The following is a 20,180-nucleotide window of genomic DNA, read 5'->3' as shown; positions in this document are numbered from 1 at the left end:
CAAGATAGCCTAACAAGATGGTTGGCATTGACTAATGTGATACTGTGCTTCTAAGAAGCAACTACATCTTCTACTGCTGAAATATATCTTTATGGAGATACTACAGTCTATATGGAGAACAGGCCTCTCTTTTCGGTGTCACTTGAGATACAGTTTTTCAATATGTAATTTCATTGGTAGGACATAAAAGTAGAAGAGGATCTTCATGTCGTTACTCCAGTGAAGAGCATAGAAATGGTGAACTGAATATTACTTCAAAAAAAAAAAAAAACAACTTGATATATCAGGAAGGAAGGATTGAAAAGCTCCATGTTAATCTGAAGGTGCCAGTTAAAAGAATGCTATATGAAGATATTTTCTATGCCTTATGATATACTACTTGTTTGCATACCTGTAAATGCTGAAGATGGGGGAAGAAGGCAAAGCAGCTTGATTAAAAATTGTAAACCTGCATGGATGAGCAAGGAGCTCGTCGATAAGATCAAAAGGAAGAGGAAGGCCTATGAAATGTGGGAAAAGGGCCTGTCCTCTTGGGAGGAGTATAGAAGTATTGTCAGGGCCTGCAGGGATGCGATGAGGAAGGCTAAAGTCCAGCTAGAGATGAGGCTTGCAAAAGAGGTAAAAGATGATAAGAAGGGTTTTTTAAGTATGTAAACAGTAAAAGGAAAACTAGGGATAATGTGGGTCCCTTGTTGAATGAGGGGGGTGTCCTGGTAATGGGAGATGCTGAGAAGGAGATACTGAATGCTTTCTTTGCTTCAAGGACTCCCCCCCAGGACTCCTCGACCCTGGCGGGAGGACAAAGGGTCTGGGAAATGGAGGGCACCCCCTGGTTGACGAGAGAGTGGTTCGGGAGCATCTGAGTGGGCTCAACGCACACAAATCCATGGATCCTGATGGGATGCTTCCTCATGTGCTAAGGGAGTTGGCAGAGGTGATCGCTGAACCATTGTCTATCATCTTTGAAAGGTCCTGGAGAACAGGAGAGGTGCCTGAAGACTGGAGGATAGCCAATGTCACTCTGGTCTTCAAGAAGGGCAAGAACATGGATCTGGGAAACAACAGGCCAGTCAGTCTCACCTCTGTCCCTGGAAAGGTGTTGGAACAGTTTGTTCTGGACGCTGTCTCCAAGCAATTGGAAGAGAAGAATGTTATGAGGAGTAGTCAGCATGGATTCACCAAGGGGAAGTCGTGCTTGACCAACCTCGTTGCCTTCTATGATGGCATCACCAGCTGGGTAGATGAGGGGAGAGCAGTGGATGTCATCTACCTTGACTTTAGCAAGGCTTTCGATACTGTCTCCCATAACATCCTGATAGCAAAGCTGAGAAAGTGTAGGATAGAGGAGTGGACAGTAAGGTGGGTTGAGAACTGGCTGACTGGCTGAACTCAGAGGGTGGTGATAGGTGGCGCGGAGTTCGGCTGGAGACCTGTGACTAGCGGCGTTCCCCAGGGGTCGGTGCTGGGTCCGGTCTTGTTCAACATCTTCATCGATGACCTTTATGAGGGAAGAGTGTCTGCCCTCAGCAAGTATGCCGATGACACAAAGCTGGGAGGAGTGGCCGACATGCCAGAAGGCTGTGCTGCCATTCAGCGAGACCTGGACCGGCTGGAGAGCTGGGCAGGAAGAAACCAAGTGAGTTTTAATAAGAGCAAGTGTAGAGTCCTGCACCTGGGAAGGAACAACCACATGTATCAGTACAGGCTGGGGGATGACCAGCTGGAGAGGAACTCTGTGGAGAAGGACCTGGGGGTCCTGGTGGACGACAGGTTGGCCATGAGCTAGCAGTGTGCCCTAGTGGCCAAGAAGGCCAGTGGGATCCTGGCGTGCATTAAAAGGAGCATGGCCAGCAGGTCAAGGGAGGTGATCCTCCCCCTCTACTCTGCCCTGGTCAGGCCTCACCTGGAGTACTGTGTCCAGTTCTGGGCTCCCCAGTACAAAAAATACAGGGATCTCCTGGAAAGAGTCCAGCGGAGGGCCATAAAGATGATACGGGGCCTGGAGCATCTTCCCTATGAAGAAAGGCTGAGAGACCTGGGTCTGTTCAGCCTGGAGAAAAGATGACTGAGAGGGGATCTCATCAATGTGTATAAATACCTGAGGTGTGGGAAACAGGGATTTGGCCAAATCCCTATTTTCAGTGGTTTGTGGGGACAGGACAAGGGGTAATGGCCACAAGATGGAGCACAGGAAGTTCCACACCAACATGAGAAAGAACCTCTTCACGGTGAGGGTGACGGAGCACTGGAACAGGCTGCCCAGGGAGGTTGTGGGGTCTCCTTCTCTGGAGATATTCAAGGCCCGTCTGGACGCCTACCTACGCAGCCTGCTCTAAGGAACCTGCTTTGGTAGCTGCTCTAAGGAACCTGCTTTGGCAGGGGGTTTGGACCCGATGATCTTTCGAGGTCCCTTCCAATCCCTTCAATTCTGTGTGATTCTGTGATAATAAATTCTTATTAAAATGAACTTATTTCTGCAGGTTGTTTAGGCACAGACTTTGAGCTGAAGTAAAAGGGTTGGTGTTGATATGGGTAATAAGAACACTTAAGATAGCAATTTGTGTGTTTTCTGAAATGTACTTTTACCATATAATTTGAAACATTTCCCATTTGGGCAAAATGATTTCTAAAGAGGTTATTAATAGAAATCAAGTACTTAGCACTGATATTCTGTAATCAATAACATGTCAGACTGAGTTGATTGGATTGATACACTATTCCTTTAAAAAAATGTTCTAATGAATAATTTATTTTGCAAGAAAAAATATGTAAGCATAGATTTGTAAAACAGTTCCAAATCCAAGTCTGAAGAAGTCTTGTTTCTTGTTTCATCTAAAATGGAATGGAAATCCCAACTCCAGTTTTGACTTCTTGAATTAACGGCTCGAATTCTACTGCCTTGCATTTACCTAATGAGTTTGAGGTAGAAGCAATCAAGTAGAAGCAAAACTGATGCTTTTAGGAGCGTCATATAAAGCCTGACCTTTTAGCAGAAGCTCAGTTTGCTGAACAGTGGCAATTTTAATCCAGGTTTTTGATCAGGATAGGATGGGTTTGATCCATGCTTCTCAAATGGAGATGTTTGGAATACTTTTCTGCTTGTATTTCTTCTCACAAGTGTATATAACAAACTTACTGCTTTTTTATAGTAATACAAGATGAATCCAGAAGATATACTTTGCATTTACAGTTTTTTCTTTTTTAATTTAGCTCGGCAGTTGACTGTGCAGATGATGCAAAATCCTCAGATTCTTGCAGCTCTTCAGGAAAGGCTTGATGGTCTGGTAGGAACATCTACAGGATATATAGAAAGGTAAAAATATTTGTTCTAATTCAGTATGACAGAGTGGTATGAATGGTGCTCTTGCTTTCTGAACACTGTAGGATTAATAATCATAAACTGTTGTTCTGCCTAGATAGCAGGAAACTAATATAGTCAGTCTGTAGCGCATTTCAGATTTGAAGGCTTTTAATTTGAGCCTTTTTGAAGAAAAGAAAGTATCAGCCACTAAATATTTTTAACAGTCCCTTGCAGTTGTGAAATGGCACACTTACAGGTATTTTCCTGCTCTTTGGAATGTCTTGTAGGTTTGCCTTAATCTGAAACATGGACAAATATATGGTCATCTTATGGTTACAGTGTAACCAGAAAGCTAATAAAATTAGGCATGTAGTATCAATCAATACTTGATGTGGACTCCTTATATCCAACCTTGAAACAATCTCTCTTGCTAAAATTTTCTTTACTCATGCCTTAACAGGTAGACCTTTTCAGTTTTTTATAATGTGTGTGAACTTTTCACCATATTCATGTGAGTTGTAAAGCACAACTATCTTACTGTGATAGGGTCCTGCAGAGCTATTGATGTTAACTGGGATGGCTACTGAATAACAGGCTTTGCTGCTGCTACTCCTACTCCACCACATTCCTCTGTTGGAAAAAGTAACAGAGAACAGAAGCACACTTAACTAACAGCAATACCCTAATAAATGCAGGCCCCAGAAGAGCATGGAGTCAAAGGGGACACACAGGTCCTTTCTGGATGCTGTACACTACAGGCCTTCTATATCCAATTTTTCTTCTGTTTTTTCAACAGATGCTAGTTAACTTCTACTACTCTTTCAGGTCCTTGATCTTATGACTTATGCTTACTACTTAGGTTGATGTATTTTACATGGCGTTCTTCTAGTCAGCTTTCTCTAAGATACTGTACCACTTCATCTGTTCCAAGTACAGTAGGGCATTCTCTTAAAGCATTGCAGCTTTGCCGTTGTACCAAATGCTTAGTTATTTACAGTATAAAAATAGCCGTAATACGTGTGCAACTTTACTCTGCACTTTCTCAACATATGCATGCTGATTTAACCATGCTTTACAGGTGCATCTTAAATGTCTTCCTAAATATTTTTAAAGTTTGTTTATATATGGGGTCTAGACACTGAGGAGGCACAGAAGTCAGCAGGAATCTGGGATCCTAAAAGCCTGTTACGTGGGCTGTAAAGGAACTAAATGCATAAGCTGGTGGGAAAACTAAACATGTTCCAGGAAAACATCTATCTGCTCAGGCTTAGAATCTGCTAATTTTTAGCAGTTGTCCAATAACTACTTCACCTGTGCCTGGCTACAATAATTTTAATGAAACTTCTCTAGAGTAAGTTTTCCTCACCTGCTATTTAGACAGTGCATTTTTGTGCAATTGTAACATTTGCTATTTGTGTTCATAGAATCATCGAATGGCTCGGGTTGGAAGGGACCTCAGATCATCTAGTTCCAACTGTCTGCCATAGGCAGGGACACCACATGCTAGATCAGGTTGTTCGGGGCCCCAAAGCAACAAGTTTTACTTGCCATTATTGTACTTGTGTAGTCTGGTTCAGATTTCTTGGTCTGCTTCTCCATTTTCTGTTTTTGTATTAGCTGTCTCTTTCATGAATCTAGTTTTTTCTAGAATTTGTGGACATTATAAATGTAGTGGATGTACAAATTGTAAAACTTGGTCTAGTTGGCATGGACTGTATCAAAATACAGCTTTCTGGTGCATGCAAAAGATTCTAGACTCTCTAATAAAGGAATTAAAATATTTGTTCATATGTACTGGAATTGGTATGTTGCGTGTTATAGCACTACCTTTTAGAAATGTTGCTATTTTAATATGAAATTTTGAAGACCAGTACTTAGTCTAAATACATGCATGTGGCATTAGGTGGGTGATTATTGCATGACTTATCTATAGTTAATTATTTTATTCCTTAACACTTTTTTCCTGAACTGAGCTTGCTACTAAGTTGCTTTTGCATCATTCTGATGTTCTTGAAGTGAAAGATGCAACAAATGGCGAAGCGACTGCATTCTAGAAAAATGTGATAGTAACAAGAATGTTATCAACCCTTTTTGAACATGTATGACTAAGTTTTTTTTCTGGTAGTATGTGTAGCAGGATGTACTTTTGCTCAAGTCAGGAGGTTAAGGAGAATCTTGATTTATTGGTTATCTGCATGTTGTCTTAGTAAACAGAAATAGGATATTCATGTTGAGCATAGAGTCATTAGGAAGATGTATTTCATATTTTAAAGTGACCAAGGCTCTCTTGGAACACGTGCATATCCTACCCAATTAGAGGCCAGATAGCATTAGTAATTAATATGAACTTTCACTGTTCAGCTCAGTTAATGTATTCTGGTTACTTACTCTAACCTGACTCTGGTACTAACAATTAAAAAGCAGCTGTTAACTACAGTGTTCTAAATAATGTGACCAACTGCTTAAATACAGAAAATTAACGCGGTAGTCTTCTGTAGCCATATGCTGGGGGCTGTCTCACATTATGGGCAATGGAGGCTGTCAGCAATCTACCCCATGAATGTCACTAATAGCCTTCGCATAGGTAAATTTGTCCTAACAGTATCTTAGTGTAATTTACTACAAGTGAAACTACTGTTAAGAGTTGTAGCTGACAACTCTTTACAATGAAGACTACATTAATTGCTTTCCTGTTACATGTGTATAATATAGCAGCTCACTTAGAAAAACAGTTCTGGCTCATTTTGGGAGTGAAAGGGAATATGAAGGCAGTAGTCCTAGCTTCTTTCCCAAATGAAACAAATATGAATGTTGAAGATCGACTTCCTTAGTGAAGTAATAACTCAACTGTCTTGGACTTTCATAAAACCAAACAAATTAGTGGTTCTTAATTATGCTGAATGTTAAAAACTTGCTGTGCTGCTCAATGATAATGTAAAGCTTAATGTGAAGTCTTATACAAGTCTATCTCATGATTCCCCCAGGTATTTGAAATTCTTTGGTTCTCTTTCAGGCTAAGCCTGTTTTTAAGAGATTGTGATAACAGTTTCAGTCTGCATGGTACAACGGGTCATAGGTTTGATTTGTTCAGCTTTTTAAGGTTTAAAATAGTGTGAAATCTGTTTTGATGCAAGTTGGTTATTAAGGGGTCTGCTTAAGGAGGGGTCAACATGTGCTTAGAATGCAGTGTTCGTAACAGCTCTGTCACTGATTTTTTCAGCTTGCCTAAGGTTGTTAAAAGACGTGTAAATGCTCTCAAGAATCTTCAAGTTCAGTGTGCACAGATAGAAGCAAAGTTCTACGAGGAAGTTCACGAGCTGGAAAGAAAATATGCTGCTCTCTATCAGCCCTTATTTGACAAGGTATTTTAATGCTAATCTGATTTGTACTTAAAAGCTTTAGCTAAAACACAAGGGAACATAAACTGAAAGCTTATCCATGTTCTGAATTACTTTGGTCTTATATGTGCCCATTCATTTGAACTGACACCATTTTACCATTCATGTGAACATCACTAAGGTTAAGGGGGAGAAAGGCTCAGTCTGTTCCATGATTAACAGAATTACTTTGGTATATTAGGTCTCATCCTGTTAATGGAACAGATGTTAGGTGATGTAGTAGCCTTTCTTGAATTCTTGTGCTTATTTTAGTGAAATTTATTTGAAAAGCTGGTAACTGATGAGCCTTTCTAGGGCCAGGAAAAGTTTTGATAAGTAGTTAATACGTTGTATGAAATTAGGATGAGCAATTTATTAGTTAGGTTATTGATGACTGCAATAGCTAGAACATGAAAATATTCTTGGTCAAATTTTTTAGCGGAGTGAAATCATCAATGCAATCTATGAACCTACAGAGGAAGAATGTGAATGGAAAGCAGATGCTGAAGAAGAAATTTCAGTGAGTATTATAATCAGTTCTCATCAATATCTCAAGCTTTAGCATGAAACAAGTTTCAATACAATAAAACAAGTTTTGTTTTAAAAAAACTTCAAAATGATTGCTTTTAATAATAATTCATAATTGATTGCTTAAAGCAGGCACATGAAACTTAATCTGTGATGTTAGCTGTACTGCGTAACACAGTTAACAAGCCTGGCGGGTTATGCTTTTAAAATTTAGAAAACTGACATTTTTATTCTATCAAGGAGGAAATGAAAGAGAAGGCCAAGCTTGAAGAAGAAAAAAAAGATGAAGAAAAAGAAGACCCTAAAGGAATTCCTGAATTTTGGCTGACGGTATTCAAGAACGTGGACTTGCTCAGTGATATGGTTCAGGTAGGTGGTAGCCCTGGTTGCCTTGAGGTTGCTTAAGTACTTAATCCAAGTGTGCTCTTTAAGGAAGGAGTAGGAACAGTACAATACTTCACATGTCTGTTTGAGAGTGAAAGTGAAGTGAGTACTTGGATGTCATCTCTGGGACTTTATTTGACTCAAAGCAGAGAGCACTCTGAAATACCTTCTTGCTGTGTTCTTATTTGTTGAACTTGTACTTTTACCTTACTAATGCACTTCCTAAATATATAGGAATGTGTGCATGAAATGTGTATTGTTGCTAAAAGCTGTATTTTATTTTCATGGGATTCAGGTTGTGTAATGCAGCAGAAATTCTGTGCTGCTGTTGTTGCCACCTGCTGGTCATGTATGTGGAAAATGTTTCCCAGTTGTAAGGAGGTTCTTGTCAAGGATCACTCACTCTAAACACAGCTTTTTATCTCTGCATCTGTACAATTTAATCTTATGAAAGTTGAATAATTTTTTTTTGTTTGCAGGAGCATGATGAACCTATCCTGAAACACTTAAAAGATATAAAAGTGAAATTTTCAGAAGTTGGACAGCCTATGGTTAGTTTAACCTACTGAACAAGATTGTTATATTAAACCTCGTGTATATCAATAACACGGCCTGTGATAAGAAATAGTCTTATGGCAGTCTTGAGAAATGTACAATTTCTTGTCCTAAGAAAAACAGTACAAGGTTTAGTGCTAGCCATGAAGTAATATATAAATTCATATTTAACTTACCCTTCAGATTCAGATGAGTTAATAACTTGGCCTTAGTGTTTGATGACTAAGTTTCACTTTTAAATTTCAATGTTTTCAGGTGCTTTTTGTATAACTATTGGATATAATTTCCTTGTCAGAGAACAAATAGCTTGCTAAGCTTTAATATTTTAAATTTATAAGCTGTCTCTGTAACATAGCACCAGGAAATCTGTACATCAGATCGTGTGTCATTGCTGCAAGCAGTGTAATAAGTAAAAAGCCCAATATCAATGGATTAAATGAAAATGTTTGGATGTTTCTTGCACAACTTGGGCAGCAAATTCTAGAATAAGTTGTGTGTGTGCCACTTGAATAGAAGTAGAGATGGTTATGTTCTATTGCATGTATGTTTTTTGTTTGGTTGTTAAGTATTTAGAAGGTAAAGGTATATGTTGCTAAATTACTAATGTTGTCTCTCTGCAATTCTTTTTTTAAGAGTTTCACGTTAGAATTTCACTTTGAACCAAATGACTATTTCACAAATGAAGTGTTGACAAAGACGTATAGAATGAGGTCAGAGCCAGATGACTCTGATCCCTTTTCCTTTGATGGACCAGAAATCATGGGATGTACCGGGTAAGTGCTACTAAATAGCTTTAAGGTAATGAAACAGTCTCTTACTTATTCAACTGTAGACTTTATAGATCTTAGGAAGGTGCTGGAAAAAATCTTGTTACCTAACCTCAAGTTGAGGTTTTTAGTGTATTTAAGTAAACTAACTTCTTTTAAAAAGCCCCATTTTATAAATTCAGATTAGTCTGAAACACCTAAGAGGTTATTCTTTGCACGTCCATCTAGTGTTATTTTCAGAATTTTTAACAAGTTATGTACTATAAAAGATAGATATGTAATAGTTTTATATATATTATGTATATATATAAATAAAAAAATACAATTTTATCTATAAATGTTCTGCAATCACTGAAGCTGAAATGGAAACAAGATAGTATAATATATCAGTAGACCTTAATAGCTTTACTTTTATTTTTATTCAAAACTTCTTTGGTCACTTTTTTGGAAACCTTATTTCTGATGTGCAGTTTCAGGAAGGCAAATCTAGTTTTATATTCTGTATTGGAGTTGTCCAGTTTGTTTTATAACAGTTGAACGTTTGCCTCTGTACACCTTTCAATTTAATCTATTTACCAATAGAGAGCAGTCATCTCTAACTCTGCTTTCCTCAGGACTTTGAAAATGTCCCATTCCGTTCTCAGTGATCTCTTCTAAATTAGCTATAGTTTCTTAAATTATTTAATCTCTTTTCTGTGCACATTCACTGTGAACAGAAAGAGGAGATATAACCTGAGTCATACATAATCGCCCTTACAGGTACATCAGGGGCTTATATATGTATCATGACTTGTTTAGCTGCTTTTTTGTTAATGCCTCCTTAATGTTCTGACTGCCCACCTGAGCACTCTTACTCTTCTGAGCAGTAACAGTGAGAGCCTATTGCTGTATAGTCAGGTTTGGTTTTAGCCATGCACTGCTGTGCACTTTATTAATACTGACTTTCATTGCACTTCATTTCAGTCATTTAATGTAATATGTTGCTGCAAATGTCCTGAAAAGTTTAGTCTAACTGCTTGAGTGTATTTGATCAAATTATTTTGTGTTCCCCAATTAAGATTGTTACTGAAAAGCATAAGTCCTGGCAGAGGTCCCTGTAACATGACACTCTGCTTTTATGAAAATGATTTATTCCTAGTTCTTGTTTTGTATTATAACTAAGTCAGCTTATTCTTATTGCAAAACAACTTACCTCTTTCCTTTGAGTCTTTAAGGGATCTAATCAAGACATTTCTGCAAATACAGGCAGCCTTATTTATGTCACTTCTTCATTTACGTGTCCCCACCATACTTTGCAAGAGTCACTGAGGCCTATGGGTATGATTTTGGTCTGTAAGCAGCAAGAGTCATAAGGAAAAAAAAAAACAACCTACATATGTGCTTGATGCATTATTTTAATGATTTATTGATTTTATAATTGCGTGGTAAACCTTAACATATTACTAGTCTTAACTTATTAAGACCAAATATGACACTATAGTTTTTTTGGTCACACTAAAAATGGTGACGTTATTTTTTGATAGGAAACTAGATAGAACTTTGTAGCAGATGAGACTTAATATTGCAGAGATTGAATGGTGAAGGAGAAAGTTCTGGATGAAAAACTTCAATCCTAAGAAAAGGTATTTTTTTCTTAGTGAGTATAGTATAAAACGAAAAGATAGCACTGATTAAATGTTACCTGAATTTTATATTCACTGTATCCCTTACAGTTGTGATAACCTCAGTAGGTATTAGTAATAAGTGGAATTTTTCTAAGCTGCAGCTCTTTTCTTTTCTTTCCAGCTGCCAAATAGACTGGAAAAAAGGAAAAAATGTTACTTTGAAAACCATTAAGAAGAAGCAGAAACACAAGGGTCGTGGAACAGTTAGAACAGTGACAAAAACTGTTTCAAATGATTCCTTCTTCAACTTCTTTAGTCCCCCTGAAGGTAAACAGAATATTAGTTTATTTACATTAATTTTAAATGTAATATATACTGCACTCACTTGTTTTTCCTTCTCTCTTTTACAGTTCCTGAAAGTGGAGACCTGGTAAGTCGTTTTATCAAAAGGATTTTGGGGTGGGGGAACCACCAGTAGAAGAATACCTGCCTTTTTATACAATGTGCTTGTTCATATTGTTTAGGAATTAGTTAAATAGGTTTAGCTGTAAGTGATTCTGTATTTAACCTGGGAATATTTGTGATAAAGTTTGCGTGAATTTTCCTTACTAAAATGGTATTTGTTGCCTTGGATGGGGTAGAGTTCAGTTTAGTTCACTTCAGCAGCTTATTATGAGAGCAGAGTGTTTTTAGGTGTGCAAGTGCTTTACAATGGGTTGATTAATAGGAACCATGGAGATACTTAATTAGGCTCACCTGGTTAGTGGTTAGTTCTTAATGCAAACTGAAAATCTATGGGAGGTATTAAACTATTTTTATACCTTAGGTGTAAGGTGGGATGTGGGGGAAGAGTAAAATTTTAACTCCAGAACTTTGTATAATTAAGCTTACTAAAGAAGCAAACCATTAACTGCATGATGTGAGTAGGATGTCTGAAGTGTAGTACTTGATCTCACAACCTCAATTTCTATAAAGCAAATGATGAACCATGAAGTCAGTGCATGAGATTTGTGTAAATTTGGCCACATCAAAATCTCTGCAACTTGTGTTTTTGCATCAACAGTAGTTATTGTCTTACGGTTTGGAAAATGACATTGTTTTATGCAGGATGATGATGCTGAGGCAATCCTTGCTGCAGACTTTGAAATAGGTCATTTCTTACGTGAACGTATAGTCCCCCGATCAGTATTGTACTTCACAGGAGAAGCTATTGAAGATGATGATGACGATGTAAGTAATGGTGTTTCAAAGTACTAAAAGCTTCCAAATAATGTTGCTTAAAGACTGGGTAACTTTTGACTCTTGTAATTAATATTAGCATATTTATAATGGGAGGTATCAACATTAGTTTCAGATACACTTCCTAGGGTGTTAAATAAGGAGCAGTGGGAAGGTAATTAATTTTAGAAGTAGTGACTTTAGAGTTTTATAACAAAAGCAGTGATAGAAGCTGCACACTTAAAGGGTATGTGCGTAGAAGTTTGTGTGCATACGCATAACAGCAAGAGGGGTGTGCGTAATACTTCCGCTGAAATACAGTGAGCTTCTAGAGAAGTAATTAGTCTGTTTATATAGCTTGTCAGATAGAGTTACGATAGAGTTACGATAGAGTTACGATAGAGTTACGATAGAGTTACGATAGAGTTACGATAGAGTTACGATAGAGTTACGATAGAGTTACGATAGAGTTACGATAGAGTTACGATAGAGTTACGATAGAGTTACGATAGAGTTACGATAGAGTTACGATAGAGTTACGATAGAGTTACGATAGAGTTACGATAGAGTTACGATAGAGTTACGATAGAGTTACGATAGAGTTACGATAGAGTTACGATAGAGTTACGATAGAGTTACGATAGAGTTACGATAGAGTTACGATAGAGTTACGATAGAGTTACGATAGAGTTACGATAGAGTTACGATAGAGTTACGATAGAGTTACGATAGAGTTACGATAGAGTTACGATAGAGTTACGATAGAGTTACGATAGAGTTACGATAGAGTTACGATAGAGTTACGATAGAGTTACGATAGAGTTACGATAGAGTTACGATAGAGTTACGATAGAGTTACGATAGAGTTACGATAGAGTTACGATAGAGTTACGATAGAGTTACGATAGAGTTACGATAGAGTTACGATAGAGTTACGATAGAGTTACGATAGAGTTACGATAGAGTTACGATAGAGTTACGATAGAGTTACGATAGAGTTACGATAGAGTTACGATAGAGTTACGATAGAGTTACGATAGAGTTACGATAGAGTTACGATAGAGTTACGATAGAGTTACGATAGAGTTACGATAGAGTTACGATAGAGTTACGATAGAGTTACGATAGAGTTACGATAGAGTTACGATAGAGTTACGATAGAGTTACGATAGAGTTACGATAGAGTTACGATAGAGTTACGATAGAGTTACGATAGAGTTACGATAGAGTTACGATAGAGTTACGATAGAGTTACGATAGAGTTACGATAGAGTTACGATAGAGTTACGATAGAGTTACGATAGAGTTACGATAGAGTTACGATAGAGTTACGATAGAGTTACGATAGAGTTACGATAGAGTTACGATAGAGTTACGATAGAGTTACGATAGAGTTACGATAGAGTTACGATAGAGTTACGATAGAGTTACGATAGAGTTACGATAGAGTTACGATAGAGTTACGATAGAGTTACGATAGAGTTACGATAGAGTTACGATAGAGTTACGATAGAGTTACGATAGAGTTACGATAGAGTTACGATAGAGTTACGATAGAGTTACGATAGAGTTACGATAGAGTTACGATAGAGTTACGATAGAGTTACGATAGAGTTACGATAGAGTTACGATAGAGTTACGATAGAGTTACGATAGAGTTACGATAGAGTTACGATAGAGTTACGATAGAGTTACGATAGAGTTACGATAGAGTTACGATAGAGTTACGATAGAGTTACGATAGAGTTACGATAGAGTTACGATAGAGTTACGATAGAGTTACGATAGAGTTACGATAGAGTTACGATAGAGTTACGATAGAGTTACGATAGAGTTACGATAGAGTTACGATAGAGTTACGATAGAGTTACGATAGAGTTACGATAGAGTTACGATAGAGTTACGATAGAGTTACGATAGAGTTACGATAGAGTTACGATAGAGTTACGATAGAGTTACGATAGAGTTACGATAGAGTTACGATAGAGTTACGATAGAGTTACGATAGAGTTACGATAGAGTTACGATAGAGTTACGATAGAGTTACGATAGAGTTACGATAGAGTTACGATAGAGTTACGATAGAGTTACGATAGAGTTACGATAGAGTTACGATAGAGTTACGATAGAGTTACGATAGAGTTACGATAGAGTTACGATAGAGTTACGATAGAGTTACGATAGAGTTACGATAGAGTTACGATAGAGTTACGATAGAGTTACGATAGAGTTACGATAGAGTTACGATAGAGTTACGATAGAGTTACGATAGAGTTACGATAGAGCTCTGTATATAGATAAAACATTTCCTTCCCCCTGCCTCCCCACAAGCGAGCACAGTTTGACACGCCTGATGAATTTATTGAGCTGGTTTGGGTGAGACAGGTCCAGCACTGAGCTGGATTTTCAGACTGTCCAAGGGTAACCTTTAGTCCAGAGCGGTGGATGTTGGGGGGGTTGGGTGGAAGAGGGAAGTGATGGTATGGACGGCCTTGCGCTTTGACACGCCCTGCTGGACAGAGGTGTTACCACAGGCTGATCATCTCTTCCAGCATAACACATCAGGAATATAAAGCTGGAAGCTTTCTCTGCCAGAGCGTAGCTTGAGATTATTCGTTCATAAAGCTTTCTTAAATCTGTCAGCTATAGGATGCTCTCTTAAAGCACAATACAGTGCGGATGGTCTCTGGCACCTACTTAAGTTATCCTGAATGAATTGCTGTCTGAAATGACTGCATTTACGACACTGTCAAAACCATTTCTTTTCTTTCCTAGTATGATGAAGAAGGTGAAGAGGCAGATGATGAGGTGGGTTGACAGATTCCCTTGATTTAGTTTCCTTTCTGTTGTTTGTCTGGAATAAGTTCCTTTAGTTTTTGAATGCTTTGGACACTCAGTTTAAGTTATGCTTATGAATGTAAGGTACAACAGCTTGTCTTTATAGATCCAGACTGGGGGGGAAAGCAACCTTGAGATATCTTACGAATCAAGTTGAAACAGTAAAAAGTGATGCACTTTGTAGAGGGTAAACTAATACCGTATGCATAATTTGAAGTGGTAGTTAATTCATTTCAGAATAGAATTTAATGTTCTTGAAAATGGTTTGGGAAACTAATGTAGATAAGCTAGCAAAATGTAAACAACTGTTTTCTTTCAGGAGGGGGAAGAAGAAGCAGATGAAGAAAACGATCCTGATTATGACCCAAAAGTAAGAAATTACAAGGAATATTTGAAGTATGCGTATGCATTCACATCCCTAATATTTAATGCAGGCTAAATCTTGAGTTTTAATTTAAGCATTTAGTAATTCTTAGTGATTTTTTTGGCTGAGACTGTTTTAGTCCCAGTTCTGGCAGTAATATTGATGTGGCAACTGTTTCTGAAGTTCTTTCACTAAGGAATGTTTTGTAAAAGTAATGCTTGGCGTCAAGTTCGGTTTTCTATAAACTTACCTTGCAGCAAGTTGTTGTTTTAGTTCAGTGATGGAAATGTTGAACAGTAGTCATAAGGACATGCAGAGAACTGTTCAAGTAACCAGTGTTCAGGTTTGGGGAACTTGTTACAAGCTGATTCTTGTACTGTGCTGGGGGAATCTATCACCCTTTTTTCAGGGGGAGGTGATAGCAAACCTGTTATTTCCTGAGGTAGCGGAAGTCAAAGTTCAGGAATGCATTTACAGTCAGGCACTAAGATGTGGACAGCCAACAAACTGGCAGCTTTGTTTTAAATTTCAGTCAGGGCAAATGGCTGTTGGGCTTGGTTAGCTGAAAGTGATTGCAAGGCACTAAATTGACTTTTTTTTTACTGGCTGAGCAAAAGGCATCCTGGAAGCACCTGATGGTGAAAGGTGAAAGCTGCAGTCAGAAAAATGAAGCTGTGTTAACTCAAAATGTCTGCTGTGACATGTCCCCGTTATTTCAAATGAGGCAGTATATTTTTCAGTAGGAATGGTTTGAACTGCAATCACAATACTATAATTTTAACATTGTAGTTGGAAAGATGTGGGGTATAGAACTTTTAATCAAAATGTACTACCTATTGAGGATGTTTCATCTGCAATAGTGTATTTAAATTGCTTCCAGTTCAAGAAAGTTTTGGAATCAAAATGAAACAGATGCAAATTGGGCTTCTTGTTTCTACCACTTGAGATTGTTTTTTGCTAGGCTAAACAGCTAAGGGCAAGATCGTATGTTCTGTTTGAGAACTGCCAAAGGCTTAGAGAGGCAGATGGCGGTGGTTCTACAGTGTGAAATCACAAATAGTTGTAAGCTAATCACAGGCTGAAAGTTAGCACTGTGGTCCTAGAATAGCAATCCCAGACAAAGCAGTGTAGTAAAACTTGCAATGGAACTCGTAACCACCCAGAGCCTTTTCCATAAATGCCCATATTATACTGTGAGGTATAGTTGATTGCCTGCTTCAGTATAGAAGTGCTCTTAATTTGCACTTGGGATTTTTCTAGCAACTGGAATTTATTTCAAAAGAAGTTTCCAGAGTGCTAAGAACATACCATGATTTGGTGTTCCAGTGTACTGCTATGCAATGGCTTCTAGAGAAAGGCTGTGCCTTTATTGACTATGGGAAGGCTTTTTGCTTCAAACTGTATAGAAGGTATGGTTGTTTCTGAAGCCTATGCTTCTGAGCCAGCCTGTTTGATATGATACATAACTGACCTCCTCCTTTTCCAGTTTCGGTGTCATTCGCTGCATTTAATTCTGAACTGATTTGTTTTGCATCCGTCATATATATGTATGCATTAACAAAATAAGTGTTGTGAATGTTGCCACACCCAAAGATGATTGTTATCTTTGGTTGGCAGTATTACTAACCCTGGGCAATTAGCTTAGGGGAGGAGATGCAAGAGCTTGAATACTGGAACTTGAAAGTGTGCTTAGCAATTCTAATAACTCCTTTAAAGTATTGATATCTGTAAACTGATATTTCCTTTTTTCTCAGCAGAAGGATCAAAACCCAGCAGAATGCAAGCAGCAGTGAAGCAGTGTGTATGTGGCCTTGAGGATTACCTGCACTGTAATAGCCTAAACACAACTATTAGTTACTTACAGCCTTATGTTTTGTATCTTGGTAGAATTAAGTAACCAATTTGTTAAAAAAAATAAAATCAAAAGCATAAGAACCAGTTTAAAATGTAGGTTCAATCTACCTAGCATTTTAACAGTATAATTTTCTGCCAATATGTAGAATGCAGTAAATCCCCTAAAGCATGAATGTTAATTCATTGCTACATAGTTTGGTTCTTGTGAAGTCTTTGTCATGTAGCTATTAGACTGCAGCTGTGAAGATTATCAGAACTGTTAACCGAGACCAATATTTGTTTAGAGAAAACTCTCTCCTGAAGAACCAACCAAAGTATTTTTCAGCCCAGTAGTCTGAACGGGTTTAAGTCTGCTTGCACTAGCTGTGCCTTCATTACTTTGTTATAGAAATGGCAGTGACTTGTACTAACTAGGAGATGATGATGCATTTTGAATTTGACTACTTGAGAAGATTAGTATGACTTGTTTAATTTCCAGCGAGACCACATTAAACATTCATAACTGTCAGCTTGTTTATGCTATGGGTTTTGTATTTTATGTGACATAGTGATCTACAAAAGAAACCTAGTCCTCATATTAAGGTTATTGTTTACCACTGGGGTGTGAATAAAACCTAGTATTTTCAGAAGCTAGTCTTGTTTCATTATGATGTGTGTATCTGCATGTGTAAACTGAAAAGGTGTATCTTTCATGCTGTAGCTCACTTTTTGCTAGAAACAAAAACTGAGTCACTGAAAAGCAAGTTACATAGCATTTTAAAAGCAGTTTGGAAAGCTTTTGATTCACACTTTCCATTTGCAGCGCTATACTTCTGAATCTGAGCTACATGTTTCAGCAAGTGGTCAACACTGCCATTTTGAGAAGATGGTATTTTAGAAGTGGGGCTAGATCTGATAAAGGACTTGGATATTGCCATGCCTGATTCTAAGGCATTGGGTTATTAGTGTGAAATCTGGACCAAAGAAAGGTGTATGAATTTCTAGTCTCTGTAGACAGAGCTACATTGTCCTGAACAAAATTTGCTCTGTAACCTAAGACTGCTAGAACACGTAGCTGTATTCTAGTTTGTACTCACTATTAAGCATCTAAGGAGGAGGAACCAAAACCCAAGGAATTCTTCCTTTCTCACCGAATGTTTTGTTCACTATGCTTGTTTGCATGCTGTGGTTCATGTGTTGTCTATACTGGATGTTCACTGCAAGTTGAAGCATGGGCTAGATCTTTCATACTAGTTCTGTCTGTAGCCTACCAGTGAAGGTGCTCTTGAGATGTTGGTTTGAATGCACTCAACTTGAGGAGACTGTGAACTGATGTCTTCCATTCAACTTTTTCCAGTCAGCAGGATGCTATTGTACTCTACAGTCTCGTTCTTTACATAATTGTAGAAATTCTGATCTTCTAAATAAGTATGTAGGCAACTTTTTGGGGGGGGTGAGAAGGTCCTCACAGGCCAATGAAGAAGTACCCAGCTAACCATGTGTCTATTTCTGCAGTAGCTACTCTGTTCCTTGCCATTGATATACTGAGGTAGCTATGAAGGGTTAAAGCATTGAAAAAAAGCAGGACAAGCAGGAGTCAACAGCCATGTAAGCATGGGGTTGTGGATGAAGTTTCTCCAGTAAGTCTCTTGCTTAGAAGGTAGGTAAGACATAATGAAGCGTATCCCAAATGCTCTTACTCTGCAAATGCCTGAGAGGAAGTAGGTCTAGTGTGCTCAAAAGTGATTGTTTCTTTGTGTTCGTTCAAGTTTTGAATACTGCAGGGCATAATTTCAGAATCCCTGCCAGGTGTCATCTTTATCCTTTCTAGGTATCTATGGATTTGGGAAAAGGAGCCCATGTTATCTAAAGCTGTATATGAAACAGGACTGTCAAAGCTGTGTTCTTAAGTGTTTATTTAGGTTAACACACAGATCACAGCATAGAAAAATACAGTAATAAAAGGTTAGCATAACTATGGTACATACATGTCTTAAAGTAGATGTGGTTGTGGTCTTGTGATAATGTTAATCCTGACAGAATATGCTTATCCTTTGAGATGCTGACCCTGCCAGGTGTTTGGGTATCACTTGGTTTCTGTGAATGTCTCCCAGGATTAAGTTGAAACCAAGCACTTATTGTTAAAACTTGAACTTTAGGTCATGCAGAGACCAAACTGATGGCGTGTTATGACCTCTGTCAGTAACTAACACAGGGCTTTGGGGTTCACGTTTCTGGACATGAGAAGTATCTGAAGTCCTTACTTAGATCTAGCCCATTTTTGCTAACAGCATCTGGCAACAGTATCCTGAAAAGAGGAAGCACTGTCACAAGTTGTCCAGCGAATTTCTGAAGTCACTGTTCTTATGAAATGTAGCTTGTATTGAAGTTACTTTCTCATTTGTTATCTTATACAACATGATACTGTGTTTGAGAAGGAGAGCTGGTAGATGTTAAAGATAACTTGCAGCCTGCAAGATCCAGAGCCGTGAATCCACGCGGGTGACAGATTTTGGTAAGCTGCTCTCTAGATTGGTTTGCTAGTACTAAATCAGCAGTTCTTGTGCTCTCCAGGCTGCAGCAAAAGGAAGGATACAATCATACAAATTGAGGTGCCAGTTCTAATGGCACTGGTTAAATACAAACTGTTTCAGTGCTCAGCATGGTTTTGTGATGAACAACTCTCTTGTTTAGCAATTTGGAAAGGCAGTATGTAGCAGGAACATTAAACTTTCACCACTGATTGGAGTACTGTGACTCATTCTTTTTGCTTCCTATGGATTTATACCAGCTGTAGAGAAACTGTTCATTAGTATTTCAGGAGAGTAAGTCAGTTATCTTATGAACTTCAGGCTAGGAAAATGTGTCACAAGAAATCAGATTTCTTAGCTGTTGCAGTACTGCGCTACACTAAAGTTTAGGATTTGTGCAAGTGGGGTCTTCTGGTTTTGGTTGCTATATTGAAGTGAGAACTATCGGGGGGAGAAATGAGGTTCGTGAGGAAAGAGGCAGGAGAATCAACTGAGACTTTGCATGAGGCAGAAGGATGCTCAGAGCTTGTGCTTGATGGATTGGGGTGCTGCTTGTTAATTCTACATTTCTGACAACTGTAGATTAGATTACGTTAGCACTAATGGGTTTTCCTGTATGGTATAGCTCCGTTAATGATTTTAAACAGTATCCTGAAATGAAGTAGTAGACCAGAATTAAGTTTAGCATTCTTAAGGCTTGTTTTCTGGAGAGGGGGGATGTTCTAAATATCAGCTTTTCTTACTGAGGTCTTCCACAACTAGCTTCACAGGCTTAGACTTCTTAATCAGATTATTGGAACCAATGTTTCCCAACCTATATAGCAGGTAGTATAACTTTGACATGTTTTTTACTTGTTAAATGAAAAACACAGCAGAATGT

The 20,180-nt window shown here is 38.2% G+C and overlaps 1 protein-coding gene across 5 annotated transcripts in view; it reads left to right on the top strand.

Moving 5' to 3' along the window:
* NAP1L1 (nucleosome assembly protein 1 like 1) overlaps nt 1-17,419 on the top strand; it is a 32,131-nt gene extending 14,712 nt beyond the window's left edge. For 2 of the 5 annotated variants that reach the window (XM_080606701.1, XM_080606702.1), the window contains exons 4-15: nt 3,211-3,313; nt 6,522-6,663; nt 7,118-7,198; nt 7,450-7,575; nt 8,070-8,141; nt 8,779-8,918; nt 10,698-10,843; nt 10,927-10,946; nt 11,624-11,746; nt 14,510-14,542; nt 14,892-14,942; nt 16,691-17,419. In XM_080606701.1, the coding sequence (XP_080462827.1) occupies nt 3,211-3,313; nt 6,522-6,663; nt 7,118-7,198; nt 7,450-7,575; nt 8,070-8,141; nt 8,779-8,918; nt 10,698-10,843; nt 10,927-10,946; nt 11,624-11,746; nt 14,510-14,542; nt 14,892-14,942; nt 16,691-16,729 (1,076 nt within the window). In that variant the 3' untranslated portion in view covers nt 16,730-17,419. Of the gene's footprint in view, nt 1-3,210; nt 3,314-6,521; nt 6,664-7,117; nt 7,199-7,446; nt 7,576-8,069; nt 8,142-8,778; nt 8,919-10,697; nt 10,844-10,926; nt 10,947-11,623; nt 11,747-14,509; nt 14,543-14,891; nt 14,943-16,690 lie in introns of all 5 variants that reach the window. The other 3 variants (XM_080606703.1, XM_080606700.1, XM_080606704.1) reach the window with 3 other exon arrangements.
* The last annotated feature ends 2,761 nt before the right edge of the window (nt 17,420-20,180 follow it).

This window comes from Anser brachyrhynchus (assembly GCF_964034855.1).
Source record: "Anser brachyrhynchus genome assembly, chromosome: 1".
Lineage (NCBI taxonomy): Eukaryota > Metazoa > Chordata > Aves > Anseriformes > Anatidae > Anser > Anser brachyrhynchus.
This window is presented reverse-complemented; position numbering and strand designations above follow the sequence as displayed.